The sequence below is a fragment of the Hypomesus nipponensis genome, chromosome 27 (assembly GCF_054491055.1).
Source record: "Hypomesus nipponensis isolate SF chromosome 27, ASM5449105v1, whole genome shotgun sequence".
Taxonomy (NCBI): Eukaryota; Metazoa; Chordata; class Actinopteri; order Osmeriformes; family Osmeridae; genus Hypomesus; species Hypomesus nipponensis.
The window spans coordinates 617776-638020 of record NC_140387.1 but is presented as its reverse complement, the minus strand read 5'-3'; the positions used below and the strand labels follow the sequence as shown (position 1 = coordinate 638020).

At 49.6% G+C, this 20245-nt stretch overlaps 2 protein-coding genes across 2 annotated transcripts; one reads left to right on the top strand and one right to left on the bottom strand.

Annotated features, from left to right (window-relative positions):
* Positions 1-12543: 12543 nt before the first annotated feature.
* LOC146220211 (ADP-ribosylation factor-like protein 3) lies at positions 12544-16024 on the bottom strand. Its single transcript, XM_084693818.1, has 7 exons — positions 15932-16024; positions 15701-15761; positions 13911-14054; positions 13702-13818; positions 13525-13575; positions 13115-13300; positions 12544-13034 (listed from the first exon to the last, which is right to left on the bottom strand). The coding sequence occupies exons 2-7, from the start codon at positions 15701-15703 to the stop codon at positions 12987-12989; spliced, it is 549 nt and encodes a 182-aa protein (XP_084549944.1). The 5' UTR covers positions 15704-15761; positions 15932-16024; the 3' UTR covers positions 12544-12986.
* Positions 15953-19607, top strand: wbp1 (WW domain binding protein 1). The gene is made up of 4 exons (XM_084693817.1): positions 15953-16403; positions 17436-17538; positions 17880-18047; positions 18160-19607. The coding sequence occupies exons 1-4, from the start codon at positions 16341-16343 to the stop codon at positions 18648-18650; spliced, it is 825 nt and encodes a 274-aa protein (XP_084549943.1). The 5' UTR covers positions 15953-16340; the 3' UTR covers positions 18651-19607.
* The last annotated feature ends 638 nt before the right edge of the window (positions 19608-20245 follow it).

Below are 20245 nucleotides of genomic sequence, written 5' to 3'. Positions count from 1 at the left end.
GTCGTTGGTGAGCAGCCTGGCTGCTGTCTGGTGAACAGGAACGAAAGAGAAAACTAACTTCTGATGCTCTTTATTTAGATCTTCTCTCATCAAAACCACCACTAAACCTGTCCTTTTTGTTTTAAAGAGAGAGAGAGAGACGGGAGAAGAGAGAGAGAAGTGAAGAAAGAGGAGAGAAGTGAAGAGAGATGGAGAAGGGGAGAAAGAAAAGAAAGAGAGACTCTGATGGTCAAATAGATTGGCGGACCCCCTGCTAGTGCCTGTCAATCAGACTTGAGGTTTCCATGGAGACTGCTCTCACAGCGGGAGGCGAGGCAGTAGTGTGTTCAGTCAGGACTCTTGGGAATTGTAGTTCAGGTGATCCACTCACTGCAAACACTGACGGAGCAGATGAGAGGAGTTCTGCAGTCTGGAGATCTTCCCCCTTCAGCTCCTGCAGGCCTCAGAGACCCTCCCAGCTGCAGGGACAGTTCACACAATCCACCACCAAAAGGGGATTATCTCTTGGTGAACTGATTGCTTTCTGTGAGACTGCACCTCTGATTTGACATGGCATCTAAGATCCGCTCTTTGTTTGTACGTTTGACCAGATGACTGTGTGACGTGGAGTGATCAGATGAACACCTGAACATGCGTGGGTCCTGCCCTGCACAGAGGGCTTCTGGATGACCACATCCACCAAACAGATGGATTTGTCATATGAACATTGTAATAATCAGTCATTCTGGACGCGGGGCAACAGCCGCAAAGTCAGCATAGAAAATAAAAGTACACATTTAAAAAATGTTTTATTGTATACATCTATATGACAAAAAAGCTCACCCTTTGCACCCACCCCCACCCTCACCCATTTTGTGCCATAAAAACAAGAATGCACTTGATATGCAAATTAGCCATGCATGTAGAGAGTCATTAAAGAGAGAGTGATCCTCTCTCTGTCCCTCTCTCTCTCTGTCTCTCTCTCTCTCTCTGTCCCTCTCTCTCTCTCTCTCTCTCTCTCCCTCTCTCCCTCTCTCCCTCTCTCTCTCTCTCTCCCTCTCTCCCTCTCTCCCTCTCTCTCTCTCTCTGTCTCTCTCTCTCTCTCTGTCTCTCTCTCTCTCTCTCTCTCCCTCTCTCCCTCTCTCCCTCTCTCTCTCTCTCTCCCTCTCTCCCTCTCTCCCTCTCTCTCTCTCTGTCTCTCTCTCTCTCTCTGTCTCTCTCTCTCTCTCCCTCTCTCTCTCTCTCTCTGTCTCTCTCTCTCTCTCTGTCTCTCTCTCTCTCTCTCTATCTCTCTCTCTCTGTCTCTCTCTCTCTGTCCCTCTCTGTCTCTCTCTCTCTCTCTCCCTCTCTCTCTCCCTCGGCCCCCACCTCAGGGGTACTGCTGTGATGACCTGTGGACAAGCCGTTAGATGATCACACAGGCCAGAGTAATAGCGATGTAATTAGGGCTTTATTGTCATGTAATTCTCCGTCAAGCACATTGTCAATATCTTGGTTGATGAGGTTGAAAGTAAGATTGGAAGGCAGTGACCCGGGTCAAGCTAGGTGATTATGGTAACCACTCTCTCTCTCCCCCTCCCTCTCTTTCTCTCTCTCCCTCCCTCTCTGTCCCCTCCCTCCCTCCCTCCCTCCCTCCCTCCCTCCCTCCCTCCCTCCCTCCCTCCCTCCCTCCCTCCCTCCATCCCTCCCTCCCTCCCTCCCTCCCTCCCTCCCTCCCTCTCTGTCCTCTCCCTCCCTCTCTCTCTTTGTCTCTCTCTCTCTCTCTTTGTCTCTCTCCCTCCCTCCCTCTCTGTCCTCCCCCTCCCTCCCTTTCTCTCTCTCTCTCTCTCTCTCTCTCTCTCTCTCTCTCTCTCTCTCTCTCTCTCTCTCTCTCTCTCTCTCGATCCCACCTTCTTTTCCTTCTGTTCTGTCCTCCCCCCACAGAGAGACACAGAGAGAGAGAGACACAGAGAGAGAGAGAGAGAGAGAGAGAGAGAGAGAGAGAGAGAGAGAGAGAGAGAGAGAGAGAGAGAGAGAGAGAGAGAGAGAGAGAGAGAGAGAGAGAGAGAGAGAGAGAGAGAGAGAGAGAGAGAGAGAGAGAGAGAGAGAGAGAGAGAGAGAGAGAGAGAGAGAGAGAGAGAGAGAGAGAGAGAGAGAGAGAGAGCGCTGTATCTCTCCCCTGTGTGTCACTGGCAGATCTGCTGGTGTGAAAGCTGATCTGTTCCCTCAGTGACTCTATTAATTTACCTCATTTATCTTAAACCCCCCCCATAAATACTGGAGACCTCAGTCAGAGAGAATGTGTGTTTGTGTGTGTGTGTGTGTGTGCGTGAAGGAATAAAAACACTGCCGCTCCCCTTTCCATTCCCAGAGGACAAATCCGTAGCGGAAAAACTCATTTTCCTGCAAATAGTTTGTCAGCCAAGCTAGGAGGAGTGATAAATTATCACAGACGTTAGGTGAGGGAGGGTGAGTGGAAGAGGACAGCCCTCGCTCTCCCTCTCCACCTCCCTCTCCACCTCCCTCTTTCCTCCCTTTCTCTGTCCTCCCCCTCTCTACCTCCCTCTCACCATTCAATTGCTTTTCACTTCTCACGCTCTCTCTTCTCTCCACCTCCCTCTCTCCTCCCTCCCTCTCTCTTCTCTCCACCTCCCTCTCTCCTCCCTCCCTCTCTCTTCCTCCTCTCTGACCCTTGCGTTTCTTTTCCCTGTTCACCTGTTTTCTCTCATCCAGCTTCTCTGATCAGGGCTAACAGCTAAAACACACCATGTCTTTAACACACACACATACTCACACAGCATCCAGCGGAGTTGCATTTGGGAAAAGGCGGTTGCCCCTACAACTGGAGTGTGACTCCCCATCCCAAATGATAAATTGATGGGCAGCAAAATGGATTTGTTTTCAACTAGTAACACATCAAAGAAATAATAATTCTGCGCGGGAGTGTGGCGGAATGATGAATGGGGTAGACAGCTGGATCACGATGAAGCAATGGAGTGAGAGAGAGAGAGAGAGAGAGAGAAGAGAGAGGGAGGGAGGGAGGGAGGGAGGGAGGGAGGGAGGGAGGGAGGGAGGGAGGGAGGGAGGGAGGGAGGGAGGGAGGGAGGGAGGGAGGGAGGGAGGGAGGGAGGGAGGGAGGGAGGGAGGGAGGGAGGGAGGGAGGGAGGAGAGAGAAAGAGAGTGAGGGACAGGAGGAAGGGAGGTGTGTGTGTGTGTGTGTACGTGCTTGAAACAAGGAAAGCAGAAAATCAACATAAAAACCAACAGAACTGGTTCCTCAGTGTGAGGAGGGATAGTTTACGTTCTCATAGCACACCTGGCTGATATGTCCCCCACACACACATACACACACATACACACACAGACAGACACACACAGACAAACACAGACACACACACATGTACACACACACACACACATACACACACACATACGTACAAACACACACATCCGGACCAGACTAGACAGTGGGTTATAGAAACAGATAAATAAGAACTCGTCCAGCAGATGTCCTTACAGTGAGTGCTGGCACAATTCTGACAAATGATGGAATTCACTGCCTCATTTCCTTTCATAAATACTGTTTAGATTGTTAACCGCAGTGATTTATGATCTACATTTTCAGAACCGTTTGAGTAAAGCACAGCTGAGCCCCCCAAAATATTTTGTCATTTCATTTTTATAGAAGAATATCCTATCTTGTGTTGTCGATTGAGGAGATAATTGTCCATTTGACTCGTGCGTACCTCGCCTCTCTCTCACGGACAGTCTGCTGCATCAGCGGAAAGTTTCCAGAATGATCTCACAGCTGCGTTATGACATCGTTACAATACTTATAGTCACGTGACACGGGAAAGATTTAGATGGTTTATTCAGACGTTTGACACTGCAACAGGTTGCCTAGTGTGGACAGATATTGCATATAGGCCTACTCCCCCCCCCCCCCCCCCTCAAAAACAAACAAACCCTAATATAAAAGGTTTGGGGATTTAGCACCAACTTTCTCCAGATGTCGTGTTATCTGACTCGAGGCCGACTGCGGGCGGGTTGGAGCGGTTTCTTCCTGGCGCCTCGCACCTATTTCACACGGTAGCGCCAAACAGAACCACACTGGCACCGGGCCAGGTCAATTTCCTCGACATTGTCCTGGTCGTGCCCCACCGGCTCTGGCTGCATAACCAGACCGGCTCAGTGCTGCTCCGCTCGGTTCCGGGTGCTGTGGTTCACTACTGTGAAATAGGGAGAAGCAGCCAACCTATAGTTTGCTAGCTATCGCTTGTTTTCTGCTGTGTTCCGATTGGCCTAGTGTCTGAGCACAAAGTGTTTGTCCCTTCAACAGTTAAAATGACAGTAAAAATGAGATGGAGAGTCCAGATCTCATAACCAAACTGAAAGTCGTTCAGCGAGAGCGAAGTGTTTCCAGGCGTGTTTTAGCTGTCACAGATGTCCAGTCATATATTCACACATAACTCGACTTAAAACAGCGCTGAATTTTTTTATAGGCCCCTAAAACTCTGGTTAGGATGATGCCGCTATACTGTCAAGCTGGTGCTGTGTTTGTCAGTTCCAAGCATGAAACAAACCAAGGACATGGGAGTTATAAGCTGGCGTTGTTTTAAATATTTCCGAGTCTCTGTGAAATTAATTCAGAGCCTCAACACCAGTCTAGTTCGTGAGTGTGAAAGTGTGAAAAATCACAGGAAAACAACCTTTCTTACACTAAAAGGCCGTTTAGGTTTGAAAAATCATAAAGAGAATCCTGTCCTTCAACTCCGGCCTGTTTATGACCGCTCAGTGTGGATCATCACCGCCTCATTCACATCGTTTTTGAGGTCGTTTCAGATGCTGCCTAGTCACCCCTCCAGCTGTACCCCGGTTCTTCCCTAGAATCCTAACTGCCAGTTAGAGATCTCTCACAGGTCATAACCATCATGACAAAGGACTACAATTACCGTAAGCACTATCATCACCATCATCATCACGATCATAATCATAACCATTATCATCACTAGCGCCACAGTTATAATCACCGACACAGCCAAATATTACACCACTCGGCTGCAATATTCACTGTCTGCTAGTGGTATTAAAAAACCACATCTATTCTAATCTGCCGTTATGTATTCATTCATTAATTACAGCTCCTACGCTATTTTGTTTTACTTTCCGTTTCCCCGTTTTATCGGGTTGATTCTGCACGTGTCCACATACTCTGTGTGTGTTCTCTCTCCGCTTTTTATCAATATCTCTTTTTATTCTGTGTTCCCTGTCTCTCTCCCTCCCTGCTCCCTCGCTCGCGCCCTCCCCGGTGATTGATGGAGTGAGGCGACAGAGCACAGAGCAACGTGTGGCCACCAGCGCGAGACAGCCCGCTTCTCAGCATTCACCGGGAGAGAGGGATGGAGAAGAAGGAGAAGAGAGGGACCGCTGCACAGAGAGAGAGACTGAGGTAGAGAGAGAGAGAGGCAGATTGTGTGTGTGAGAGAGAGAGAGGCAGTGGGAGAGTGCAGGGTACGAGAGAGAGGGGAGCTCAGCTGAAAGCCGCAGACTTAATTCTATGCATCATTAAGCAGTCTCACTCAATGCAACATCCGCTATACATCATCCACGCTCAGTAAACACAACGATGACATTACATTAGCAATTGCAAATGAATTTTCTTTTTAGAGGGAAATTGAGAATACTCTCTTTCAACCTCTCTCCAGTTCTCGCTATGTTTTTTTTTACACAAACACACATACACACACACACATATAGATGCTCAAACGAAACTCAAACACAAGCCATTAAAAACAGGAAGATATTTAAACAAAACAAAAACACAAACAATATTTCCCTTTCGCTCGGCCTCTCTCTCTTTTTCTCTATTTTTCTCTCTTTTTCTCTCTCTCTCTCTCTATTTTTTTCTCTCTCTTTCTTTTTCTCTCTCTCTCTTTCTTTTTCTCTCTCTCTCTCTCTCTCTCTCTCTCTCTCTCTCAATTTCCCACCCAGAGAGTCATAAACAGAGAAATACACAAGTATTATTGAGCACATTGTCACTGTTCATATCAGTTGCTGCGTAACTACGGGCGACCGTAGTGGGCCTTAATTCATCCCAGAGGGGAATTTGTGGCGTTGCAGCTGGAATGACGAAAAACATATACATGGTTAGTCTGCAGCCACAGTACTCCTGGCTGTCATGTTATCAGAGAGGAACTGCTGTAAGGCCCAACACAGTCACCTGGAGGAGAGAGGGGAGAGAGCAAGTGTTTAGCCCAACACAGTCACCTGGAGGAGAGAGGGGGAGAGAGCAAGTGTTTAGCCCAACACAGTCACCTGGAGGAGAGAGGGGGAGAGAGCAAGTGTTTAGCCCAACACAGTCACCTGGAGAAGAGAGGGGGAGTAACATGACGAGGAGGCTGATCCCAGGACCAGTCATGTTTGTGTTGTGTACATCCCTGCTCCTTCCCTCCACAGTAGTGTTGGGCTGGCCCAGCCTTCAGAAAGCCATTAACACCCTGTAATACATCATCCCATCTGCTGCTCATGGATATCGCCCGCCTCATTGAGGAATATTGGATCTGTTACAGTAAAGTAAGCTGCTGTATTGAGTCAGATGTATAAATCCATTCCTCCCATGCGGCTGTGACCAGCCTGTCATTGTGCGGCCCTAATGACGGATGATGTGGAGAATTCTCTTTCAGCGAGAGGTGATAAAGAGTCAAATCATGAGGGCTGAGGAGACACACAGACCTGGGGGGGGGGGGGGGGGCAGGAGAGGAGAGTGATCAGTCGAGGAGGAGGAGGAGGAGGGGGGGGGGCAGGAGAGGAGAGTGATCAGTCGAGGAGGAGGAGGAGGAGGGGGGGGGGGCAGGAGAGGAGAGTGATCAGTCGAGGAGGAGGAGGAGGAGGGGGGGGGGCAGGAGAGGAGAGTGATCAGTCGAGGAGGAGGAGGAGGAGGGGGGGGGGCAGGAGAGGAGAGTGATCAGTCGAGGAGGAGGAGGAGGAGGGGGGGGGGCAGGAGAGGAGAGTGATCAGTCGAGGAGGAGGAGGAGGAGGGGGGGGGCAGGAGAGGAGAGTGATCAGTCGAGGAGGAGGAGGAGGAGGGGGGGGGGCAGGAGAGGAGAGTGATCAGTCGAGGAGGAGGAGGAGGAGGGGGGGGGGCAGGAGAGGAGAGTGATCAGTCGAGGAGGAGGAGGAGGAGGGGGGGGGGCAGGAGAGGAGAGTGATCAGTCGAGGAGGAGGAGGAGGAGGGGGGGGGGCAGGAGAGGAGAGTGATCAGTCGAGGAGGAGGAGGAGGAGGGGGGGGGGCAGGAGAGGAGAGTGATCAGTCGAGGAGGAGGAGGAGGAGGGGGGGGGGCAGGAGAGGAGAGTGATCAGTCGAGGAGGAGGAGGAGGAGGGGGGGGGGCAGGAGAGGAGAGTGATCAGTCGAGGAGGAGGAGGAGGAGGGGGGGGGGCAGGAGAGGAGAGTGATCAGTCGAGGAGGAGGAGGAGGAGGGGGGGGGCAGGAGAGGAGAGTGATCAGTCGAGGAGGAGGAGGAGGAGGGGGGGGGGGCATCTCACTACATGAGCGACGGAAAGTGTTTTCCAGTTTCCTTTCGGCAGCAGAGCAGTCTGGGGTCAGGGGGTCAGCGGGTCGGGGAGGGTTCAAGAACATGCCCTTTGACCTGGCGTCGCTGCAGCAGGGTTCAGACAGCTCTGTGTCCCAGCAACGCAGCTGAATCCTTCTGAGTCAGCTTCCTGTCAGCCTGAATCAGATGAGCTGTGATTGGTGAATTAGAGGGAATGGGGGGGGGGGGGGGCGGGGGCAAAAGCAGCTCATGATATGTAATAGAATTTTAAATGAAGTGACACAACTAGTTAATAACAGGGTCACATATGAGCCCAAGCAAGAAGAGCATTCCAATAAGAGCACATCTCAGAAGGTGTGGCTGATCTGTGATGGAAACGAGAGGAGCCTCAGCACCGAGGGATGTGTGGACGACACACTGACTGTTCGTCTCAGCATCACAACATTCCTGCAGCGTCACACAGGAAATATGACCCTGGGACAGGAGACAGCGTTTTGGCTGCCCCCCCCCCGCTATCTGCCCCCCCCCCTGCTATCTGCCCCCCCCCCCTGCTATCTGCCCCCCCCAGCATCAAACACATCCAGACCCCCCAGTGGGAGGCTCCCTCCCGACCTCGCCATGCACTCTGGCCCCGCCCCCCCCCAACCGGCAGAGGTGTGAACCCCCCCCAGCCCCCACCCACCCCCAACACCCCACTCCAACACTCACACTGCCCCCCCACCCCTCTTTAGGGCTCCTGGGTTAGATAAGAGGTTGCTGAAGGTCTACAGATATGAAGAGGAGGAGGAGGAGAGGAGGGGAGGAGGAGGACGGGAGGAGGAGGTGTGGAGGAGGAGGAGGGGAGGAGGAGGAGTGGAGGAGTGGAGGAGTGGGGGAGGAGGAGGAGGGCAGGGTAGTAACTTCCCAGGAGAGTCTCACATCAAAGTTGCTGCTGAAGGAATGCTGACATTTGTTTGTTTTATCATCCGGCTCTCTGCTGTTTGATCACCAGGGCTGTGCTTGGGAAACGAGCCCCCTGCTGCCCCCATGCTCAGCCTCACACCACACACACATACACACAATGACACACACAACCACACGCACACACATACACCCCCCCCCCCTCCCACACACACACACACATACACACACACACCAGCCTAGTCATAGTGTAAAACTCTCTCCAGAATCATTTGAAAATAGGTCTCAGTTTTTTCCCTTGGTCAATATTTCTGATCAGAAGGAGGACATCCGATAACTACAGTTAGAGACCTGACACTTTAATCAGACTCACAAAGGAAACATCTCTCTTTTCTTTGGGCCCCACTGGTCAATCTGTCTTTCTGTCCTTTGTTTCCCTGAGTGGGAGGCCTGTGTGCTGGTGTGAGGAGCTGGGAAAGTCCCATGATTTATGGCCTACTGCAGGCCTGATCGCTTCTCTCCTCAGCGAGGTTAGCGCCGGAGGTAACCAGGGCCGATTGTTCTCTTCTCTTCTCTGATTTGGGAAAAGCTTCAATGTTCAGTGGGTATTACTGGTGCTGTTTCCCTCCACTCTGGAGTCGGATTAACATCCTGTGGGGGGATTTTCGAAGTAGAGAGTCTTGGTTGTTAGGGCACCTAGTGTGTTCCATCAGTTTGAAGAATACACTCAGCGAGATCAGATGTTAATTATTAAACAATGGAGGGTTACTGGGTAGAGCACGAACCATAGAGACAGGAGTGTTAATGCAGCGACCCAGGTTTGATTCCGGCTTGTGCCATTTCTGCATGTCAACTCTATCTCTCTATCTAGGTCAAAAACATTTCTTGAATTTGTACAGTAGTTAACGGTTGCAGAGTGAGAGAGCTTGATGACGTCTCTCTCCCAGCAGGTCAGCATTTCCTCGTGTTTGTGGAACGAGGGTAAGTTAATGCCTAACCCTTCCCTTCACACGTCAGAGGACATGTTTCTCTACACCAATGTCTCTCGGAAGACATAGGGTGTGAGGTCTCCTGTGCAACCTTCCCACAAGGCTGGGAAACGCACCCCTCCCTGTAGAACCCAGTTCCCTGATTCCTGATTGCTGATTCGACTCACCTGCTCTCCCTCTGCCACTTACTGCCACTACTTAAACTGGTCATTCACACCCTGTCTGTCCTTTGTGAGGTATTGTTTGCCACTATACCAAACTCACTCAATCTTCCAGTAGTGTCTGTATTGAAAACGTCTGTCCTATTTTTGTACCTGAACCAGAGTTTTGTGTTTTGTTTCCTTTTCTGGTTCCAATAAATACCCCTGAGCTCTGCGTTTGGATCCAGCCATTCCTGTCTCTGTGGGCATTCATGACATAGGGAAGGCTTTCAGTCATCCCTGTTGTGTTTTGCATTAACGCTAACGCTAACCTTGATATTAACAGATGCTCTCTGTATCCAAATATAAAGGGGTCCAGGAAAGTCCAGGTCATACTCGAACACACAAGCCAGGCCTGAGGCTACAGTCTGAATATCAGCCAGGCTCAATCACAAATCATCTGCTCTGGGACATCTTCATATGTCCAAAGGAGGGCATTACTTAATAATAACTGAATAATTGTGTTGTATTTTTTACCTAAGCTCAAACCTCGGGATACCTCATATGTTGTTATAACCCTGGAATAGAGTCCGAGGTAACATTTGAGTTTTATGAGTAGCAACAGTTTATGTCAGATGGCTGAGCGGTTAAGAAATTGGGCTATAAATCAGAAGGTTGCTGGTTCGATTACCGGCCATGCGAAATGACGTGTCCTTGGGCAAGGCACTTCACCCTACTTGCCTCGGGGGAGAATGTTCCTGTACTTACTGTAAGTCACTCTGGATAAGAGTGTCTGCTAAATTACTAAATGTAATGTCAGTGTAGGTAACAACGTCAGATATTCAGTTTGCCAAATCCCTCTGGTCAAATGAGGGACAGTGAAGAGTCCTCATCAGACATCAAACCTTCCAGGCACCATTTATAGAAACCAGTTGTTTTCAAACCTCAGGTATCTCCTGTGAAGCTGCGACCCTGGACAGAGCTGGAGTCACCTTCAGGTGTCCCTGTTGCATCTGCTCACCTGCTCCTGTTGGAGCAGCCATGCTTACCTGGAGAGCAGGGCTGAGGAGCAGGGCTGAGGAGCAGGGCTGAGGAGCAGGGCTGAGGAGCAGGGCTGGAGGAGCAGGGCTGAGGAGCAGGGCTGAGGAGCAGGGCTGGGGAGCAGGGCTGAGGAGCAGGGCTGGGGAGCAGGGCTGAGGAGCAGGGCTGGGGAGCAGGGCTGAGGAGCAGGGCTGGAGAGCAGGGCCGGAGAGCCGCCACCACCACATTCAGAACTCAGAGAGCGCTGGGGCTATATCAAGGCGAAGCACCCAGATCATGTTGCTATGAAGAGGGCTATATAAATGCAAATTGTATTGGAGATCTATTAGAGCTGGGGGAAAGGGGGCTGTATGTAAATGCTGTGTGGAGTACAGTGAAGCACTCAGCCTGGTCCGATTAGCATGGACCCAGTACAGGCAAAATAGGAGAAGGCGGGAAAAAAATAGCAATTGACTCTCGGTAAATCATGGTGAACAAGGTGAGAAGTTGGGTAATTGAATGGTTGAGGTATTCTATGTGATTTATTGCGTTGGCTGGAGAGAAGTGTGGAGAGATTGTAAACATAGGATGCTGAGTTCAGCTTTGTGGTATTTGTTTTACTGAGGATAGGACTGCGAGGCAGAAAATGTGACTAGTTCTACGAGGTGAAACTCAGAGATTATGACTGTGATGTTCCAAAGTGATTACATTCATGGTAGAGTGCTTCCAATGCACAAGGCAGATCCTCTTGCCGAAGCGACCCTAACGGAATATTATATTTACATGTTACAAAGCTGGATTTTTTTTGTTGTTACTTCCTTTACACTAAGAAAGTTGTGTTGACACCTGTTCATGATCACACACAGACCCAGGCTTGTTGTTTGGTTATATACCTTTTTACAAGTTGAAAAAGGGTTAACGTAAATCTACTTTTAGATGTCTTAAATGAGAGCTCAATATTTTACTTATGACATTTTATTGAAATTATATGTAATAGTAAGTGTACTAAAAATGTATTGATTTTGTATAATAACATACTTATGAACAACTGCTCCCAAAAAAATGTTGGCCTGAAAACAGTAGCACCATGTCTGGCATGTTGTTAACATCTGAATAAACTGAAGTCTGATGATGAACACGTTGATGTTGCTGTTATCAGTCTGAGTCTGCTGGAATGAGGAAGAGGACAGGAAGTAGACAGGAAGAAGACAGGAAAGGGCCGGTCTAAGAGAACAGGAGAGCAGATCTTGCGTTCTCCGCCCGTGGAGAAATGACACCATCTAGCTGTGAGATGGGAAAGGTGCATCCAAGCCTTGATTTTTTTCTGCTCGATAGTTCTTGGGATGGGTGTAGCTCAGCTGACTGCAGACCAGAGATGGCAAAAGTACACACATCCTTCACTCAAGTAGAAGTACAGATACTCATGTTTAAAAAGACTGTTGAAAGTTGAAGTACTGACTACACTTTTTCCCTCAAGTTAAAATAAATAAGTGTGGGCTTTAAGTATGGGCTAAAAAGTAGCCATTACTACTACTACTTGTTTTAGCGTCACGCCAACTTTGTCTCTATGAAATACGAGACCAGCCTCAGCAATGCGGGGATGGTTTTGTGTGAATATACAGTGTATTGTTTAAAGCCATTTGTCATAATGAAGCTAATTGGTGCATTTACTTACTGTGAGGCTCGTGAAGAGGCTGTGATTGGATCATGAGGCTCGTGAGGAGGGCCTGTGATTGGATCATTCTCAAGTGTCATGCTCCTGCCTTGCCACATGGAATTTTTGTAGACTAGCTTACATTTGTTGGGGGTGATTAGCCAGAAAATGAACAAGTACTAGTCTTTTGTTACTTCCCATCTCTGCTGCAGATCAAGAGATTACAGGTTCAAAACCCCCCATGGGCCACCTGGGTTGAAAGAATCTGCTAAATTCACACTTTATTATTATGAATCGACTGTAACTACTGAATGATTCCATCACACACAGTAAAGTATCTATTCAGTTGTTTATTCTTAGAAAAGCAACAATGTTCTGATGCTCAAGGCTTTAAACCCCAATTACAAAATGGAGGCCACTTTCATCAAGTACATAACATAACCTTCTGGAAAAACAAACTCAAATGAAATTAAAGATCCGTTTATATACAGTATGTACAATTCATGAAGTAGAAATGCAACACTGGCCATAACAACATGCTAACGGAACAGTCATAACATTATAAACATTGTTGACTTTTTGTACGTTACCAAGCAATATAGTTTAGGCCCAATTACGTGACAATACCTTACACCTACAAGCAACTGGTCCAGGATCTGGTCACCAGGACGTCGTAGTGTAAACCAGCGAGGGCAGGAGTGTAGCTCAGCTGGACTCAGCGCTCCGCCACCCTCTGCTGGTGGGAGGTCCGATGAGCTGCTCCAGCTGTCAAGGTTATTTCTTCCTGACTGAGATGTTCTTACACACCCACGTCATGCCGTCCTGGGGGAGTGGCCAAACCAGGGGTCACATCATGTATATCTGACAAGTGTGTGTGTGTGTGTGTGTGTGTGTGTGTCTACCTGCAACCCCTCTGTGGAGACAGCAGAGCAGGCCTGAATCTGCCAGACTCTGTCTCTGATGGTGTGGAGGTTCAGCCCCTGGGCCAGCTCAGACGCCGGGGCGGCCGTCAGAAGGTCCTGCTTGTTAGCAAAGATCAACAGAGGCACCGCCCCCAACTTCTCCTCCTCCAGCAGCTCCAGCAGCTCCTGCACACACCAGGGGGGTCAAGATGGAAGAAACCTTTCAGAGAGAGAGAGAGAGAGAGAGAGAGGGAGAGAGAGGATAGAGAGAGAGAGAGAGAGGGAGAGCGAGAGCGAGAGCGAGAGCGAGAGCGAGAGCGAGAGCGAGAGCGAGAGCGAGAGAGAGAGAGAGAGAGAGAGAGAGAGAGAGAGAGAGAGAGAGAGAGAGAGAGAGAGAGAGAGAGACTTACCTGACCTGTCTCTTCAAACCTCTTCCGGTCTGAACTGTCGATCACATAGATCTGTCCAAACCAGACCAGACATTAGTATGTCAGAATTAACTCCTACTGCCTCAATCATGCTGTGCTGTATGTGACATGCACACCTACCAGAACATCAGGTTTCTAGTTCTTCCTGATAGAACCTACCAGAACATCTGTGTTCTCAAAGTAGTTCCTCCAGTAGGGCCTGATCTTCCTCTGTCCTCCGATGTCCCACACATTCAGCCTGAAGCCCTGAGACTGAACACTCTTGATGTTGAAGCCCTGGAACACAGGATGAGTCTCACAGTAGGGCACCTCAGATGTCTGTACCTGTGTGTCTGTGTGTGTGTACCTGCGTGTGTGTGTGTGTGTACCTGCGTGGGGGTGATGTGGCTGACGTCCTCAGAGGCCAGCTGCTTCAGCAGGGTGGTCTTGCCAGCGTTGTCCAGCCCTAGCAGCAGCAGACGCACCTCCTGGTCAGGGGACTGTTTCAGCCTGCGCAGGATAGACAGCAGGCCCTGTGGAGGAGCACACCTGGAGGCTGAGGTCTGCAGCACGCCTGGAGGGAGGCTGAGATCTGCAGCACACCTGGGGGGAGGCTGAGATCTGCAGCACACCTGGGGGGAGGCTGAGGTCTGCAGCACGCCTGGGGGGAGGCTGAGGTCTGCAGCACACCTGGGGGGAGGCTGAGGTCTGCAGCACGCCTGGAGGGAGGCTGAGATCTGCAGCACACCTGGGGGGAGGCTGAGGTCTGCAGCACACCTGGAGGGAGGCTGAGATCTGCAGCACACCTGGGGGGAGGCTGAGGTCTGCAGCACGCCTGGAGGGAGGCTGAGATCTGCAGCACACCTGGGGGGAGGCTGAGGTCTGCAGCACACCTGGAGGGAGGCTGAGGTCTGCAGCACACCTGGAGGGAGGCTGAGGTCTGCAGCACACCTGGAGGGAGGCTGAGGTCTGCAGCACACCTGGAGGGAGGCTGAGGTCTGCAGCACACCTGGAGGGAGGCTGAGGTCTGCAGCACACCTGGAGGGAGGCTGAGGCACTTCTGATCCTTTAGCTTCTTCTGTGCTTGCAGTATCTGCACCACGCTTTGGACAGAATTGTCTCTGCTAAATCGATCAACTGTGAATGTAACAAGTAAACAATGTACTTCTGGAGTGGTGTGGGATTCCTCCAGAAAACAGAACCCACCAGCTGAACACCAATCAGGTGAGGCGTAGTTCTGATTGACTCGGATTGTCACAGATAGATTAATAAGGAACAGGAGCTCAAGTGTGCACATGTGTGTGGCAGTGACACACACAGCAAGAAGCACTAAGCACAGATTTAGCCTCTAGTCTCTTAGCTAACATGGCCTGCCTCTATATAGGCTTGAGGAGCCACGTTCTGATTGGACGGCTGTGATGAGGCGCGTGCGGGCCAAGTGGATTGGCTCCTGGTGGCGCGAGATTGAGGCTTTGGATCAAGCCCTTAGAGGCATTAAAATACAGACTGATGTGTCAGCACTGTAGGAGCCTGCTAGATAACCTATTTACCAGCAGGCTAGCTAGAGCTATAGTCACGTCGTAGCGAATTGTAGGGTTTGATAACCAACTGGTAAAGTTGGCTAATAGGACACATGTCACTAGGTCAGGGCATCAACCGGGAAGGTAAATTGGGAATTTGAGGGCTGCATGATGAAAACGGAGGGAATCTTATTTCAGGATGAACCAGTGCTATGTTAACCTCACACGCACTTGATAAACATGAATTTCAGACAGTTATTCTAATTTATTCATCAACAGTTGGATTGGCTGTCATAGACTAACATAAACTCTGCGTTTGCCACCGCACAGTTTACATAACATTACGATTTGACAATAGGGATGTAGACTACTTAAATTAGTTAAAAAAACATCAACCCTATGTGAACTAGGAGGACTCGCAGTTAGTTAAGTATTACCTACTGTAAGCCTAGTACAGTACGCTAACGATAGCAACCTGTATTACTACTAGTAATACTAGTACTGTACTGTAGCCTACTCTGTAATAAACCCAACTTGCTAGCTACTGTACCGCCTACTATAACTCCGTTCTACGCTGTTATAATTACTACTAGCCAGCTTTAGTTTGTGACAAGTCTCATCTCAAAAACAAGGAAGACTTCAGTAACTAAGTAACTTACCATGGTAGCTCTGCTGGTGTTGGTCTTGTTCAGGTTGAATGGATTAGTTAGATCAGCACAGCTGCGAAGCAATCCGTAACTATAGCAGCCGTGACGTACACATAAACAACGACAAAGGGGCGTACCTAGCCACTATTAGCAAGCTATTTGCTACTAGTATGTCTGATTAAGACATTATGTAAATCATATATGGTATAATTATACATTGATACCATTTTGTTGTGTACATACCGCTGTTGACTGATTTCCCTGTTGCAAAGCAGTAGCACACTCCAGGACACAAAATAAGATGCCTTAAACCACTTACTGTACAGTTCTTCCAGGCCTACTTATACTAATACTGATACCATGTCGCTTCAAGTCGCGATGAATCAGTTTAATGTGTAATATTTTCTGTTTGGTTAAATCATATTTACTATTTCTAACCTGTTGTGTGCGGTGTTTGCATCACGACACCACACCGCCCTCTAGTGGCTAGTAATCAACACCCGCTGTTTTAGGCTGCTGGAATCATCAGTATCCGTCTTTCGACCGGGGACTGAACATGTCGAATACGTAACGGTTGGAATTGACTGTTCATTTGCGTTCAGGATAAATTGCTGAATGATTTCATTCGTGATACCGGCCAACAACCCAGAAAATGCCGCAGAAAACACTGGGATCCCTTATAGGTCTGCTTTGTACCGGGACATGTTTGGTGCAGGTAAGCAAGAGTCGGCGCCCATATAGCAGCAGCTCTGTTAATCGAGGCCGTGGTCGCAGCTGGGAGTAGGCCTTCTATTGTGCGTTTTTGTTTTCCCACATAGCGAAAGGAACTTTGGGCACAGCTCGCTTGCTAGACTAGCTGTTTAACCCCAACTTTTAGCGACGTTAACTCTGGCAAGGCTAGATTGTTGATACTGAACCACAGCAATATCGAAATACTTAATGTAATCATTAATCTAAAATGTACAATGTCATTGCTAGTTATAGTTAGCCACCTCCAGTTCCCTAGAACTGAGAAGACGTCAATCAAGGCGAGACAACCCAGCAAGGGAAGTTAACTCCCTCTTGTTTTGTAGTTAGATCGATTGTTTTCTCGCAAATATCCATGTACTGTAAACGACGATGACATCACATTTGGTAAACGCTAATGTTTTGTGATCAGAAGCTACATTACTGGATATAATTATCGTGCAATACATGGTAAAAACTGCCATTCAACGTTCCTGAAGCTACAGTGTTTATACTCAATTTATACGCCCAACGACAGATTATTTTGATGACACTATTACTTGACTTATGTGTATAATATTCTTTGTTGAAGTAATTGTGCCTGTGTATTGTCAGTTGTTGAGTACTCCCACACTTTCTTTAAAACGTTGGTTTGATGTTGGTCTGAATTGTTTGTCGTTTTTAGCTCAACAAAAATCTTCCTGAGAAAATGGACACCCTTTCGATAGCTACACATAACTATAAAAAAAGGTCCACACAATAGCACGTCCGTTTCCCCTTGTTCAAGTTGATTCGTTGTTCGGAATAAGTACAGGGACGTTGGAACCCATGACCCTGCTGTTTCCAACTAGCGGTCTTCGTCCCTTTCAACATACACATGTAAAAAGCAATAACAGAGTTACTTCGAAGATGTGGGAAACCGTCGTGCTAATATATGTACAGTTATGCCCATGTTGCTACCGTGTGTGCGTGTGTGCGGTTCGCCGTATATTAACCGTGTGGACATCCTGTGTGTGCGTAGGGGAAGGAGTTCTGTTTCGGAGTGAACAACGAGCAGTACCGGTGTGAGATGGGGTACTGCTGTGGGGAGACCGAGTGCTGCACTTATTACTACGAGCTCTGGTGTAGGTTCCTTGCCATTCTGTTCCCTAGCACAGCTTCTGCACCCGCACTCACGACTAAAAACACTGGATATTGGTTCTGTCTGTAGTAAGCACATTAGTGTTTGTCCTATTAGACATGTTGCAGTGGAAATGTGAGATTATTCCACACCCGATACTGATTTAGGAAAGTGTATTAAAGTCAACTTTGGTGTCAGATACTGGGCATGCTATTTTAGTCAGAGCTTATTTGATGAACTCTGTGTGTGTATGTGTGTATATGCGGTGTGTGTGTGTGTGTACGTGTGTATATGCGGTGTGTGTGTGCTGTGTGTGTATATGCGGTGTGTGTGTGCTGTGTGCAGGGTTCTGGCTGGTGTGGACCCTCATCATCATGCTGAGCTGCTGCTGTGCGTACCGTCACCGGCGTGTGAAGATGCGTCTGCAGCAGGAACAGAGGCAGAGAGAGATCAGTCTGATGGCCTATCAGGGAGCCTCTAGCTCCTTCATCACCCCCCCGCCCCTCAACCTGCGTGAGGACACACACACACACTACGTACACTCACACTACGTACACACACACACACACACACACTCCAAAGGGGGTCAGTGGTAACACGGTTGCGTCATCTCTCCTGTCTCCAGGGTTCTGGACGGACTGTAAGCTCCCAGACTATGAGGAGGTCGTAGGTCACCCCCCGACCCCGCCCCCACCCTACTCAGAGATCCCCCCCGAGACCACGCCCATCATCCTGCTGCCTGCCACTGCCAGCCAATCAGAAGCTTCCGTGGTGCTGGAGCCCCTAGTGGAAGCAGAGCCTGACTCAACTTTATCAACACCGGAGCAGCAAGTAGCCGGGGCCGCCAGCCAATCAGAATCCGCGGAGGAGGAAGATGCCGAAGCCCCATTGGATGAGGATTCAACTCGGCGCCGACACGTGACGGGCGACTCTGGGATCGAGGTGTGCGTGTGCCGTCTGGACGAGGTGGACGAGGACGCCAGCGCGTGCCAGGGCGCCGGGGGCAACGGTTGCTGCTCTTCTGAACACCGGCACGCCCTCAGACACAAAGACCAAGCCCCCTGCCCTAGCCCCGCCCCCAGCCCTGTCCCCAGTGGTGGGGACCGGCTGGTGTGACCGCCGCCTCACTTGCATGGGCGGCCCGGGGCAAAGCTGGGAGGGGCGTTGCCACGGTGATCAGCATCCTCATCATCGTCGTCGTCGCCAGGAAGTGACGCGGCCGCAGAGCGCTCTGCTGACGCCCCCTGGTGGTGATTTAGAACTGTGACGTTTGAGAACGTCACCGACGGTGATGATGATGACAAGCCCAAGTTGCATTGATTCAAGGAAGTAACTGTTTGTTTGTTGTTTTGTGGCTCTGCTAACAGTTGATCCTCACCCACCCTCACGTTTGAGACAAAGACCAGTTTCAACAGATCAGAAAGTCTGGCCAGAGACACAACACTGGCTCATCTTATTTCTTCCAAAGCTCTGTGTGTGTGTGAGTGTGTGTGTGAGTGTGTGTGTGTGTGATATGGGCCACAGCTGCACAGTGATGTCACTCCAGACTGTCTTCTTCCCTCTCTGGCCTCGTCCAGAATAGAGGACGGGGGGACTACAGGCAGGCTGTGTGTCTGTCTGTCTGTCTGTCTCTGTCTCTGTGTCTCTCTCTCTGTCTCTGTCTGTCTGTCTCTGTCTCTCTCTCTGTCTGTCTCTCTGTCTGTCTCTGTCTCTGTGTCTCTCTGTCTGTCTCTGTCTGTCTGTCTCTCTCTCTGTCTGTCTGTCTGTCTCTGTCTGTCTCTCTGTGTCTCTGTGTCTCTCTGTCTGTCTCTGTCTGTCTCTGTCTCTCTCTCTGTCTGTCTCTCTGTCTGTCTCTGTCTGTCTCTCTGTCTGTCTCTGGGGGGGGGGGAGGGGGGGGAGGAAGGATTATTTGATGGCGGAGGTCCAGGGGCCAGGAGTCCATCCCAGACTGTCTACTGACACTCTGACAGCGCTCTGCCTGCTACTTGGTGTCTATTAATAACCCTGAGAGTGTGTGTGTATCTGTACGGTTGCCTGTGGGAGGTGATGTAAGGGTGTGTGTGTGGGGGTGTGTGTAAGGGTGTGTGTGGGGGGGGTTTAAGGGTGTGTGTGTGTGGGAGGGGATGTACAGCAGTGTTTGAAGGGCTGACAGCCTCGCAGGACCCCAGATCAGGGAGGGATGTAAAGACAGGCCGTCCTCCAAACACCACTCATCATTCTTTCACGCATTTTTCTGTTTGTATTTACTGTATATATACATGCTTTAATCGATTGCCATTATAATCAAGGTAAACGGCGACAAAGCTGTAAACTTGGGGCTGCTTGAGAGTATAGTGGAAGAATATTATGGGATGGGTCAGTGTGTGGACATATTTGGCATATCAAAGTGCCTTGAGGGCTAGCACACACTCACACACACACACACACACACACACACACACACACACTCTGAGAACACAGGGTTTGTTTGTGGGTCAGCTGGTGATGTAGCACGTCTGTCAATCATAGTTGTAGATCACTTGAAAAATGTCTTACAGCAAAACACACACAACTGACCGCCTATAAGGCCAAACCAACTCGACTGCTGTTTTGGTACAGCCTCACACACACGTGTCCCTGGTGTGTGGGCCGGGTTAAGTTTAGCTGGCTGGTTTCTGGTTTCATCATGTTGTTGTGGAGCACCAGGGGCTTAGAGAGGGCCCACTGCCCTG